General features: G+C 58.0%; 3 protein-coding genes across 4 annotated transcripts; 1 reads left to right on the top strand and 2 right to left on the bottom strand.

The window, feature by feature from the left end:
* Positions 1–372: 372 nt before the first annotated feature.
* On the bottom strand, positions 373–2,693 carry NOP16 (NOP16 nucleolar protein). The gene is made up of 5 exons (XM_085073881.1): positions 2,532–2,693; positions 2,287–2,398; positions 1,579–1,648; positions 1,006–1,112; positions 373–748 (listed from the first exon to the last, which is right to left on the bottom strand). The coding sequence occupies exons 1-5, from the start codon at positions 2,636–2,638 to the stop codon at positions 605–607; spliced, it is 540 nt and encodes a 179-aa protein (XP_084930007.1). The 5' UTR covers positions 2,639–2,693; the 3' UTR covers positions 373–604.
* Positions 2,694–2,760: 67 nt separating this feature from the next.
* HIGD2A (HIG1 hypoxia inducible domain family member 2A) lies at positions 2,761–3,479 on the top strand. Its single transcript, XM_085073878.1, has 2 exons — positions 2,761–2,936; positions 3,143–3,479. The coding sequence occupies exons 1-2, from the start codon at positions 2,822–2,824 to the stop codon at positions 3,307–3,309; spliced, it is 282 nt and encodes a 93-aa protein (XP_084930004.1). The 5' UTR covers positions 2,761–2,821; the 3' UTR covers positions 3,310–3,479.
* A 1,491-nt stretch (positions 3,480–4,970) lies between these two features.
* Positions 4,971–11,494, bottom strand: CLTB (clathrin light chain B). 2 transcript variants are annotated; one of them, XM_085073879.1, is made up of 6 exons: positions 11,174–11,494; positions 9,575–9,618; positions 8,309–8,426; positions 7,913–8,024; positions 7,481–7,534; positions 4,971–7,003 (listed from the first exon to the last, which is right to left on the bottom strand). In XM_085073879.1, the coding sequence occupies exons 1-6, from the start codon at positions 11,355–11,357 to the stop codon at positions 6,832–6,834; spliced, it is 684 nt and encodes a 227-aa protein (XP_084930005.1). In that variant the 5' UTR covers positions 11,358–11,494; the 3' UTR covers positions 4,971–6,831. The 2 variants fall into 2 exon arrangements, with proteins under 2 accessions (XP_084930005.1, XP_084930006.1); XM_085073880.1 differs by lacking the exon at positions 7,481–7,534 and having other exon boundaries at positions 11,174–11,493.
* Positions 11,495–11,624: the final 130 nt, after the last annotated feature.

Below are 11,624 nucleotides of genomic sequence, written 5' to 3' on the forward strand. Positions count from 1 at the left end.
CCAATTGTGGAAGCTGGGGAGCCCAGCAGGGAACAGGAGTATGCGCCAGTCTCACTGTGACACTTTTTGTGAAGCTTCTCCCTTCTTTTGTCAATAAAAGGGTGATTTCTGCTCTGCCCTCCAGTTCCTCGGCAGGGAAGGGACCCAAGCCTGGTCACTCAAGCTGCAGGCACAGGGAAGGAGGCAGCACATGGCCCTGTTCCAACTCCTGCCACCTACTGAACAATCAGCAAGAGTCTGAGTGCTGCCCACACCCAGCCCTGTCACCACAGAGGGTGACACGTGCCCAATGCCAACATCACACAGGCTGGCACCAGGAGCTCTCCAAAACAGGAATGCACCAAGCCCACAAGCAAGACATTCACAACCAGCTAGAAAGAATATTTTATTTTAGCATAGCAAAAGAAGTGCTGGCTGCAACACAGAAAGTGAGCAGCACAGCACAGTCACACTGACTGTGCCAGTGCCAGAGACTTCCATGGTTAATTATAACCATCTCTGTCTAATGAGGGTCCTTTCTCCATCACCATTCCAAACTTCTTCCAGTTTGGGAAAGGGTCACGTCAAGCCTGTACTTGCAGGTAAACCTGAGGAAAAAGAGCAGTCACTGCACTTCCATTTTTTCTGTCTTGAGTGATTCAACGAAATTCTTGTATTCCTCAGGATAGAAATTCTTGTACACATTGATTTTTCTCTTAATCTGTTTGGGGGTATCCTGGTAGTAGTTCTTCTCATCCCGAGCCATTTCCTGTGACAAAGGAGAGGGTAAATCAGAGGAGGAGCCCCAACAGCAAACCCCAAACCAGCCCACCCACACCAGAGTGATCACTGCCTGACTCAGACACAGTTCTGCCCACAGTTCCAAGCGTTGTTTTCCCTTAACAGTCAGCTGACTGCAAAACAGGATCCAGGACAGAGAGGATTAGCAGTTCCCATCCTGCTGATGGGAAGGTCCAGGAGTGAATCACTCTGGGTGCTCCTTGCTCTGGGACAGCCAGGACGTACCTTGTAGTTCTCCCCATGGTTCTGGATCATGTATCGCACATAGTCAATGAGGTCTCGTGACAGTGTGTTCGACTTCTTCTCAGGGAGGCTGGCTTCCACTTCCATCTCTAGGCAGAGGGCAGAGGCAGAATGAGGCAGGGGAAGAAGCAACAACACTTCAGAGGTACCCAGCCTCTCCCCAAGGTCAATTCCATCTGCACTTCTCATCACACAGGGACACTTCCCAGCAGGAAAATGGCCAAGATAACAGCCCTCTGCATGGGCTGCAGGCATCCAGGCCTGCACTGCAGCTCCTCTCCAGCTCACATATGAGGAGCAGACCCTTTCAGCACAGCGTGCAGAGAGTCACTGCTCAGAGCTGCCCAGCCCACCTCTAAAACACGAGGCACTGCAGCCACGGTTCCTTGTCACCAGCACATTCCACAGGGATAAGAGCCCTCTTGAGGCTGCAGGGACAAATACTGTGGAAAAGACGTACTCCTCCACAGGGCTGGACAAGAAATAACGCCATTCCCTACCCCTGCACAGCACAGAATGACAAAATAATCCAAGAACCCCAAATGCAACACTGACCATTCACCACGTATGGCTTCCGCACTATTTTCTTTCCTGGCTGTTGTCCAGCATTTTCTGCTTCCATCCCCTGAGTTAGAAAAAAAACAACTAAAGAAAAGTCCATTTGGAACAGTACTGTGTACCCACATATTGCTCCCAAAAGTCCAAGCTCTTCTACAAGGCTGCAAGGGGCAGGAAATCCCAGCTGGTTTAAGCAGAGCTTTATTTGTGCCATTAAACTGGTTAATCGGCAAAGCTGTCAGCTGAGAAACGCTGTGTGAATGGAGACAAATGGCAAACAAGGTCACTCCTATTTTTTTCCTTGAGTTTCATGGAAACCTTTCACCTGGAAGCGCTGCCCTCTGATGCAGATGGGCCAGGCTGGTATTGCTATATACAAGGAGCCTTTCTTTGTTATCAGGAGGAACTTGGCTGCAGCATTGCAAACCCCACCTGTCTCTGGCAAGTCCCCGGAGATTGACTGACGTTATTTATATTTGTTCTAAAGTCCACTATGTCTCCGTGGCGCTGTAGCTCGTTCCCACGCCACGATCTTGGTGACATAAGCGTGTAAATCAAGACAAGAACCGTGCCCACCGCCAGAGACCGATCCAGAGCCAGCTGCCCCACGCTCCGAAGTTGGTTGTTTTCCGCCCTGCTTCCCCCAAACTCCTCCATCCCCCATAAAGGAGCGGTCCCCGCCAAACCCTCCCTCACCACACTTACCAGCAGCTTCTTCGGGATGGGGAGAGCCTTGTTGGGGTCCTCGGCCAGGCCCATCTCGGCCAGGTTCTGCGCCATCGACTTGCGCGGGTCCCAGGCATGGCGGATGTGCGAGCTGCGCGGGGACAAGGGACATCACGGCTGTGCTCCCCTCACGCGGGGTGCGCTTCCCCCTCCCCACCGACACGTGCAGCGGCTCCCGGCCTCCCTGCCCCAGCCCACGCTCGGCCCGCGTCCCCCGCGCTCACCAGGCGATGCGGGGCGCGGCGCGGCGGCGGGCGCTGCGGTAGAGCCGCTTGCGGTTGAGGTTGTAGGAATATTTGTGCCGCCGGCTCTTCCCCTTGGCCTTCGGCATGGCGGACACACGCAGGCCGACCGCCGGGCTGCCGGGCGCGCCGCGGGGCACCACGGGAAGTGTAGTTCCGAGACAGCGACGCCGCTCGATAAGTGTGCTGCCTCGGACTGCAATCCCCGGCATACACTGCGTCGGAGGCGGGGGCTACGGCAGCCGGGAAGGGCCGCTGTTGTCACCTTGGCCATGGCGGCCGGGCCGCCCCCGCCGCTGGAGCCCAGCCCGCTCCCCACGTTCCCTGAGGAGGGATTCTCGGAGAAGTTCCTGCGCAAGACCCGCGAGAACCCCCTGGTGCCCCTCGGTGAGGGTGGGGCGGGGTGTGGCGGGACGGAGGCTGGGTGAGGGGCGAGGGCCGGGGCGGTGGTCGCTGGTGAGGGGTCGATCCCTGAGCCCCGGCCCGGTTGCCCGCCGGGGAGGCGCGGCTCGGGTTTGGGGTGCTGTGGAACCGGCCGGCAGCGCTCAGGCCCGGGAGAAGCCGCGCCTCACAGCCCCCGTCCTTCCCCTCAGGCTGCCTGTGCACCGTCAGCATCCTGGCCTACGGACTGATCAGCTTCAGGAAAGGCAACACCCGGCGCTCCCAGCTGCTGATGCGGGCGCGTGTGGTGGCCCAGGGCTTCACCTTCGCCGCCCTGCTGGGGGGCATGGTGGCCACGGCCATCAAATCCCGGCAGTGACATCGAACAAGAGCAAAGCTACGGCTACGAGCAAGCGTCTTCTACCAGTTCCCGGTGGCAGGGTGGATCCTGACTGTGGATGGAGTTTTCTGAGACTGTTGTGATGTCTAGGTGGAGCCAGTTATGGAGCACTGGAAATGGGGTGAATACACTCTGGGATTAATATGTAATTTGGGCTGTGGCATTTTTTTTTTATTTCCCTGAGAGCTCATCCTCCTGTAGCACTGAGGCTGCATGTCACCACCCCTGTCAGACCTCTTGTCCCTGCTTGATGCTATCATAGGCTGATAAAATTGTGTCGTCTGGGTTGTGGTCTGAGGTGGGGTGTAGTCAGGCAGTGCATCAGCATTTGAGAAATGAGCTGCTCATGAGGAAAGAACAGCTGTTTATGGCTTGGTCGTGACAAGACAGAGTCCATAGGCAGTGGGGGAGGCAGTTTGGGAGGTTGTGTGACCTGTTCAGTTGAAACTAGTGAGTAATAAAGTGAATTGCAGCAAGATTCTGACTGATACTGGATTGCAGAGCACGGAGAAACCACAACAGTAAACAGTGCAGGGAGAAAAGGGAGTGGGCATGGCTGTCTTGAAGCTGTGGTGATACAAGTAGGACACAAGAGATTCAACTCCCAGTGAAAACAAGTTGGGAACTTTACGAAATAAGGTCTGGTTGTGTTCTCTGGGATGTGCTGCTGCTTCAGCTGCTCTTGCAGGGGAGTTGGTCCCTGCTGGCTGCAGAGCAGTGCCCTGTTCCCACAGGGACCTGCACTGCCTGTGTCCTGACAAACATGGTCCCACTGTTGGCTTAGGATCATACCAGGGCATTTGGTGATGCATGAGGCTTCACTCTCCCATGCCAGAGCCACAGAGCTGGGAGAACACAGGGCCAGTCTGTTCACTGTGCTGTGGCTGCAGCAGCTCATACTGCAGGGGAAGGGGCGCAGACACCTCTGCCTGTGCTGAAACACTTCACTGAGCAGCCTGAGCTGTTTCCAAGTGTTGCCCTCTGGGTGTCTGAGTTGATGCCTGTGCCCCAGCTGTGCAGAGCCCTTACAAGGACAGGCTGAGGGGTGAACCCTCTGTCTGCAAGCAAGCACCTGGTTTGTCCTGTCCTGTCCTGTCCAGGGAATTGGCAAAGAGAGACAGAACGCTCTTGCCACCAGAGCTGACCTCTGAGAAGTGAGGGTGGGTGACAAGCCACTGCCAGTGCTGAGCAGGGTGAGATCCACCTCAGCACCAGGGATTCCAGGTTGCTGCCTGTCTTCCCTCCCTGGCTGCCTGTGCAGGACATCTTTCCCAGATGAAACTGCTTTTGGCTGCCTCATTATTTCCAACCAGGACAGCTTGGGGCAGGGATGTGAGAAGCAGCAGGTGGGCACAATCCCTTGGCAGGTGGAAGAGGGTGCAGTGGACAGAGCAGCAGCTCAGCCTGTCTGGACAAGCCAGAGCTTGCAGCTCTTTGGGGGGACAGCCGAGCCCCTGGTCCTGCTGCCACTGCTTCTGACCCATCTGTATGCAAACCTTCCAGCCTTCCCCTCACTCCTATTTTTTCCTGTAGGATGTTTCTCCTCCAGCTCCATCCTTTCCACAGCAGGCTTCATGGCTAGGGCTTCTCCAAAGCATAGCATGTGTGTCCCAAATCCAGAAAGATGACAGTGCCCTGTTGGATTGGAGATGTCGGTTTATTGTAACAGGTAATTTGGACAGTCACAGATACCAAAGCCGAGGGGATGTAGAACAGCTGTGGGCACGGCTCCCCGAGAGCTGCCCCGGCCTGACACGGAGCACATGGCAGCTGGGGGACTCGGGCCCAGCTGCCTGCAGGGGCTGGAGGGACAGAGCATGGGGGGGACATGCTGCCCCCCAGAAGCAGCCAGGGGCGCTTCCCACTGCCCTGCAATGAAAGGCTGAGGCAGGCAGCCGAGTCCCCAGGTGTCCTGCAGCACAGCAGAGCTGCCTATGCATGCTGGAGCTCAGGGCAGCCAGGCAGGAACGACCAGCCCTACGGGCAGGGGGCACAGTCCCAACACACAACACCAAGTGATTCCCTACATACCCATTTCCCTTCCCAGCCCATTGGTGAGATCATGCCCCAGAGCCACAGGAGCTCAGGCACCCCCCACAGCTGCAGCAGCAGGACAGGTGACATTCTGGCCCTGAAGCCACAGCTGCAGGGCAGGAGAGCTCTGCACACTTGATTTCCAGCTGAGCAGGGCTCTACAGAGGAGCTCAAGTGCATATTTTGTGGGCTCTGCTCTATGTCCCCCCACCTGCTGCAAGCCCTTCCCAAGGCCCCAACAGGCCAGACCAAGGACACAAGCTCAAGGCTGTCCTCCTGCTACCTGGGAGTTGTGCAGGTTCCCAGGGCTGGTGCCATCCCTGCCAAGCAGAGGAGAGAAAGTTGGAGCAGGGAGCAGGTCTGAGGCATCTCCCCCCACTGCCTTAGGTGGGCAAATCTGGGGGGGCAGAGCAGCTGCAGACACATGTGCAGGTTGTTCTCAGGGACAGTACAAGCACCAGAACTCTGCCCAACCCTGCTCTGGGCCACTGAGTTAGGAAGCTGGTGGGCTTGACCTGCCCCACAGCAGCTGGACCTTCTAACCTCCTTCCCTGCAACTACAGAGCCTCCGTCTCCCATTCTAATAGCAAGGGAAGGAGCAGAGCAAAGCCAAGGGTCCCAAAAAGCCTGGCATCCCACATTCCCAACTGCTGGTGTTCATGGGGAAAGGACAGGAAACATCCTGCACACTCCCCCCATAGTCCCTTCCCAGTGACCCACACCACTGTGCTGCCAGCACTGCAGGATAGATGGGACATGGACACTAGAGCCCCACCAGTTTTTGGGGTGCATAGCCAGGCTGGGCAGAGTTCTGATGGGCTTGGGGCAGCTGCTGGCAGTCCAGGTCCAACCTGAGTACCTGTACTCACATTGCTCAGTCCCTGCCACTCTGGCAGTGTCATGCTGTAGCCATGCTCCCTGCAGGACCCAGCAGTGTGGAACCGAGCCAGGGCTGTTTCTCCACCCTCCCAGCCCTGCTCCAGTTCTGCTCTAAACCTTGTGGGAAAGGCAGACAACAGCCCAGGGTCCCACTGGGATCCCTGCCTCAGGGCTATGACTGAGGCCAGGACATGGGTCTGGCCAGGACAGCCACAGGCCGGTTTACTCCTAGCACAGGGCTGAGGTGGGGAACACAGGATGGGATACTCCCTGCTCACTCAGCCAGGCCCTCAGATGAAACTACTTGCAGAGCCTGGACTGGGGCTTCCCCACTAACTCAGCTCTGCCACCCAGTGCCGCTTCCCGGGGAAATGCCACAGTGATTTATAAATAAGTGTAAAAAGAGACCGATGCACCTTTTAAGCAAAGGAAAACCATGGGGAGAGTTATATAACCAGTGACTCGAGCACAGCCGAGGCGCAGATCAGGGAGCAGGCAGCAGGAGGCCCTTCCTGGGCCGGCCCCTGAAGCAGCCTGGCTCAGTGAGCCCAGCCATGCCCACTGTGCTCCCGGCTGTGCCAGGCACAGCTAACGGGACAGGGGCGTCTGTTTGAGAGAGATGAGCACCGAGCGCATCCGCGAGACATCCTTGCTCTGCTTGCTGCTCTTGGGATTGAAATCACACAGCTGGGCCACCTTCTCCCACTCAGAGCCTGGGGTCTCCTCCTTGGACTCCTTCAGGAATGCTTCCTCCGAGGCCCTGCAGAGACATGGAGGGTTGTCACTGGCAGAGCCCTTTCCCAGGAGACTCTTCATTCTCTCTTAAAAACCCTTCTGTCCCTGCGTCCTGTCCCTTTACTCCATCTGATGCATTCAGTGTCCTCTAGGACCCAGAGACACATGATGCTCAAGTCTGCCTTTGGCTGCATTCACCCAGGGGTACTGGAGTGTCCACCTGCTCCCAAGACTTCTCCACCCCATAGAGCAATCCCCAAAAAGGCATATGAGCCCACAGCTCTGTGTCTTCAACCAGCTACCACAGAGGCATTTCTAGGAGCTCCACTCATATCCTAGAACTCCACCATTTGGAGACACTCAGCTGCATCATACTCCCTCTGGTACCTCACCAGAACCCAGTACCACCCAGCATCCCCCCTTCCCTTGGCTGGGCAGGCAGTGTTGGAGCCAGAACCCCACGAGCCTGTGGGGCAGGATATGGTCTGTAGGAGGCACATACACGTAGCCAATGATATCGGCGTCCGGCTGCTGGTAAAAGGCTTTGTCAGCGATCCTAGCCCCGGGCACAGAGAGAGAGAGAGCGGAGCGGAGCGACAGGCAGGCAGAGGGTTAGAAAGAGAACAGAAGGGGTTAGTTCTCCCAAAGAGTGTGACCCACACGCTGCAGCACACCAGGAGAACCTGGAGCCCAACCCTGTCCCCCCTGTGAGCCCCATGCAGGGGCAGGAGGCACTGAGATCCCAGGGTGATGCCAGAGTGGCCCCAGCCAAGGAGGCTCTACACAGCCACCAGAGCCACTCCAAGACCTGAGGCCTCTCCCCTTACTTGGCAAGGCTCTGTCCCTGCAGGGCAAAGCCCCACTGTGGGGAAAGAGGCTGCCAAACATCCCAGGAAGGCAGACAGTCCTCTTAGCCATGCCAAACCTGACATACCTGTTGTTTGCTCGGTTCTTCTCCATCTGCTCATTCTGACGCAGGTTCCATTCCTCCAGGTCCTTCTTGGCCTTCTCACGCCATTCCTGCTCAGTCACCTTCGATGCCGCATCTAAGGCCCAAGTGAGACAGAGCCTATCAGCTACAATGGCATCTGCTGGGTGTGCTGGGCAGCCCCTCAGCAGGCAGGACAGCTGCAGCCCCCCAGACCTGTCCCCAGTCCCCAACAATACTGGCAAAAAGCAGCACTGCCCCAAGGATAGTATATCTTTGGCAAGGACACGAGACATCTCTCTGGGATGCAGCAGGGTCACTAAGAGGTGAGGGACCCCAAGGGCCCTGACTGCCATGTCACGGGGTGCCACAAGCATTGCCACACATGGCCTTGGGTCTCACCCAGCTCCTCCAGGCGCTTCTTCTGCTCCTCCCTCCATTTGCGGATGCTCTCAGGTTCCTGGGTCAGCCGGTCAGCCTTGGCTATGGCTGCATAGGCATCCGTGGGGCCGTTGGACTCCTGCAGGACAGGAGCACCTCGCCATCAGCACCAGCTCTTCCCACAGCCCAGCCCAGCCACCTCCAAGGGCTGGCAGCAGTCAGGACTCCACACTCCCAGCACTGACAACCCAAGATAGGAGGTACGAAGGGTGACAGCTTGGGACATGTGGGACAGTGTTCCCAAAGTGCTGCTCAACCTGCTGTCCGAGCCTCAGGCCCTGTCACCTAAAGCCTTCCTAGCTTTTCCCTCCCTGACCTGCTGCTCACTGCCACTGCAGCTCTTGCATCCTCCAGGCAGCCCCACAGCACAGGACAGCCACTGGCCTTGGAACCACACCCCAGGGATTCCCTGGCCCTCACTGGGGCACAGGCAGCCCTGGCACTGAGCTGCTTCCCTCACTCCTGGACCAAGGTGCCTACACGGCCCAGCCAGGCCCTGTACCACACTGGCTCAGCACCTCCCCTAACATCTTCCACTGGCCAGATGCCCAGTCTGACACTGAGCTCAGCAATGAGATTACAGCTTTCTTCCAAGATCCTCAATCTAATTAAGTCTGTCCCATTACTGATGCGATTATCATCCTGTAAACCAGGCATGGACAGTGCATATGCCCCATTGCTGGGTAGCAAGTGGGGTGAAGGGCTTGTCAAACGGTGGCACAGCTGACAGCAGAGCTGGGCTTTAGGCTCCCAGAAGGATCTGAGACCCAGGTGGGTCCCCCAAAACATCCCTGGCCATGGGACAAGTGGTTTTCATGGGAGATGCAAGTGTCCCATGGCAGCTCTGATCTGACTCTGGCCTCTGCCAACAGATGCTCCTGCCTGCCCCATAGGCCTCCAGAAGCTACCCAGGCTGGAGAGAGGGGCTTCCGTGGGGAATGGAGGATTTGTCACCTGCTCTTAGGGCCCAGGCACTCCTTCATGGCACAAGCCACCTGCAAACAGATGTGGGGCAGGTCATGGCAGGTGGGACACATCTTCTCCTCAAAGAGAATGGAGCAGCCAGGACTCCCACAGGAGACCCAGACCTTTCCAGGAGCACCGTAGCTGTTCTGCAGCTGGATAGCAAACTCCAGTCAATGCTGGGGGCAGAGCAGCAGAATGCTGGCCCCACACCCACTCAATCACCCTTAGCAGCCCTGGGCTGGGAAAAGGCTGGGTTCTCACCTGAAAGACATCTCCATTGACAGTGGCTCCTCCGTTCTGGAAACCTGCTCAAGAAAAAGGAAGACAAAAGGAAAAACACACCTATGGCAGCTGCAGGTGATTCCAGAAGGGCTGGTATTCAAGAAACTACATTAAATCAGTTCCTGGGAGTTTATTTGTGCCATTTTCAGCCCAGCATACTCATCCACAACACTCCCACAGTGCCCTGTCCTTGGTGGGATTCAGCAAGCACCTCTCTCTCCCACACAAACCTCTGCAGGCATTTATGTCTTTATGGTGTTTTCACTAGCGGTTTATCTTATCTTAGAAAAGAGGAGAAAACTGTTCTAGCACAAGACTGACAGAGGCTGCTGCTCTGACTGTAGAAAGACAACCCGACCAACTCCAACCTGCAGAGGCTGCCGATAGACATGGCTGATCCAAGAGCTGCCCACCAAGTGCCGAGCGAACTCTCCAGAGACATGGCCCATGGAAGCACTCCATGTGCTCCACTGGGACAGGAGGGCATGCCTGCAGGCCAAGGTCTTTGGCAGCCCACCTGGGATGAGCAGCAAGGTCAGGGTTGGAAATGAGGCACCGTTCTGCCCCCGCAGCCCCAGAGAGCTGCACGCCAGGGTCACAAAGCCAGCCCAGGCAGGGGGCTTTTTGCTGCCAGGAGAGAAGAGGCTTTGAAGGAGTCACACTCTGGGCTTTGAGCTTTCCCCAGTGACCATGGGACTTCTCCTGGCCAGCCAGCTGCAGGCACAGACACAGTACAGCTCAGGCCAGCACTGTCCCCAAGATGCTCACCCCCACGACTACACCCAGCTCCAGCCTGTCTGACTGCATTTATCACTGCGTCTGTCAACACCTCTCAGGGCCCAGATCTGCCTCCATGACCCTGTGTGCAGTGCTGCAAAACCACTGCTCCACAGCCAGCATGAGGAGACCCTGTGGGCCTGCGTTAGGGGAAGGAGTCAGAGCCCTGTGGAAACACTGTCCCTATGTCCACGCGGAGAGCAAACACCAGAGCCCCCGCAGACTGGAGGCAAGAGATCAGAATTAGCACATTCTACCTGCAGGGCCTGGGACAACAACTTCCCAATGGCAATATCTTCCATTTTATATCCCAAAGGGCTCTCCTATCCGTGGGGACAGTGACAAGGCTGTCATTGCTCCTCAGTGCCGCCTGGACGCCTTTTACACTGCCATAGCTGGGAGCAATGAAACATGGAGTCGGGAGTCCATCCAATCCGGGAAACCCAGCCTGAGCACAAGGGGGAGAAATCGCCCCATTGCTGGCACAGCCCAATTTAGAATCCTAAGCTCCACATCCCGAGGTTCGAGAAGCCCTTTGGGCCCAAGCACAGGCCCAGACAGCCCTTGCTGGGATGCCAACCTAGCCCACCGGCTCACCCCGTCACCGGCCCATGAGGTGCAGCACAGACCCCATCACCCATCGGGGATGCTCTGCATCCCCCGGAGACCCCAGACCCGCGTGGGTGCGGCTCGGAGGACCCTTCCGAGCCCTCGAGGCAGGAGGGGGCACAGCTCACGAGGTCGGCAGCCCGCCCGTACCCAGCGGGAGCGCAGCCGGGCGGCCCCCGAGGCCGTACTCACCCTGTTCCGGCGGGGCCGCTTGCCCGCCCGGGGCGGCGGCCGCCTCGCCGTCGGTCGGCCCGAAGCCCTCATCGTTCTCGATGCCCGCGATCTCGCTCTCCTGTTGGGCCAGAAAGGCGGCGGCCGGGTCCTCCTCGGCGCCGGCGCCCTCGGATGAGGAAAAGAAGCCGAAGTCGTCGGCCATGACCGGCCCGCCCGCGCCGCTCCCGGTCCGGCTGCGCGGCTCGGCTGGGCTGGGCCCGACTGTGCCCGGGCGGAGCTGTCGCTGTCACTGCGGCGGCGGGCGGAGCGACCGCGCTGACATCAGCGCCGGGGCGGGCCAGCGGGCGCGTCCCGCCTCCCCGCCAGCCGCAGCGGGCACGGGGAGCTGGGGCTGCCCAGCTGCCTCTGCCGGGGTTCCACTGGTCGCGGTTCTGCCGCGCCGACCCCTCACGCGGGCGCTCGTAGCTGC

The sequence above is a fragment of the Lichenostomus cassidix genome, chromosome 13 (assembly GCF_008360975.1).
Source record: "Lichenostomus cassidix isolate B80296 chromosome 13, HeHo_3.0, whole genome shotgun sequence".
NCBI lineage: Eukaryota > Metazoa > Chordata > Aves > Passeriformes > Meliphagidae > Lichenostomus > Lichenostomus cassidix.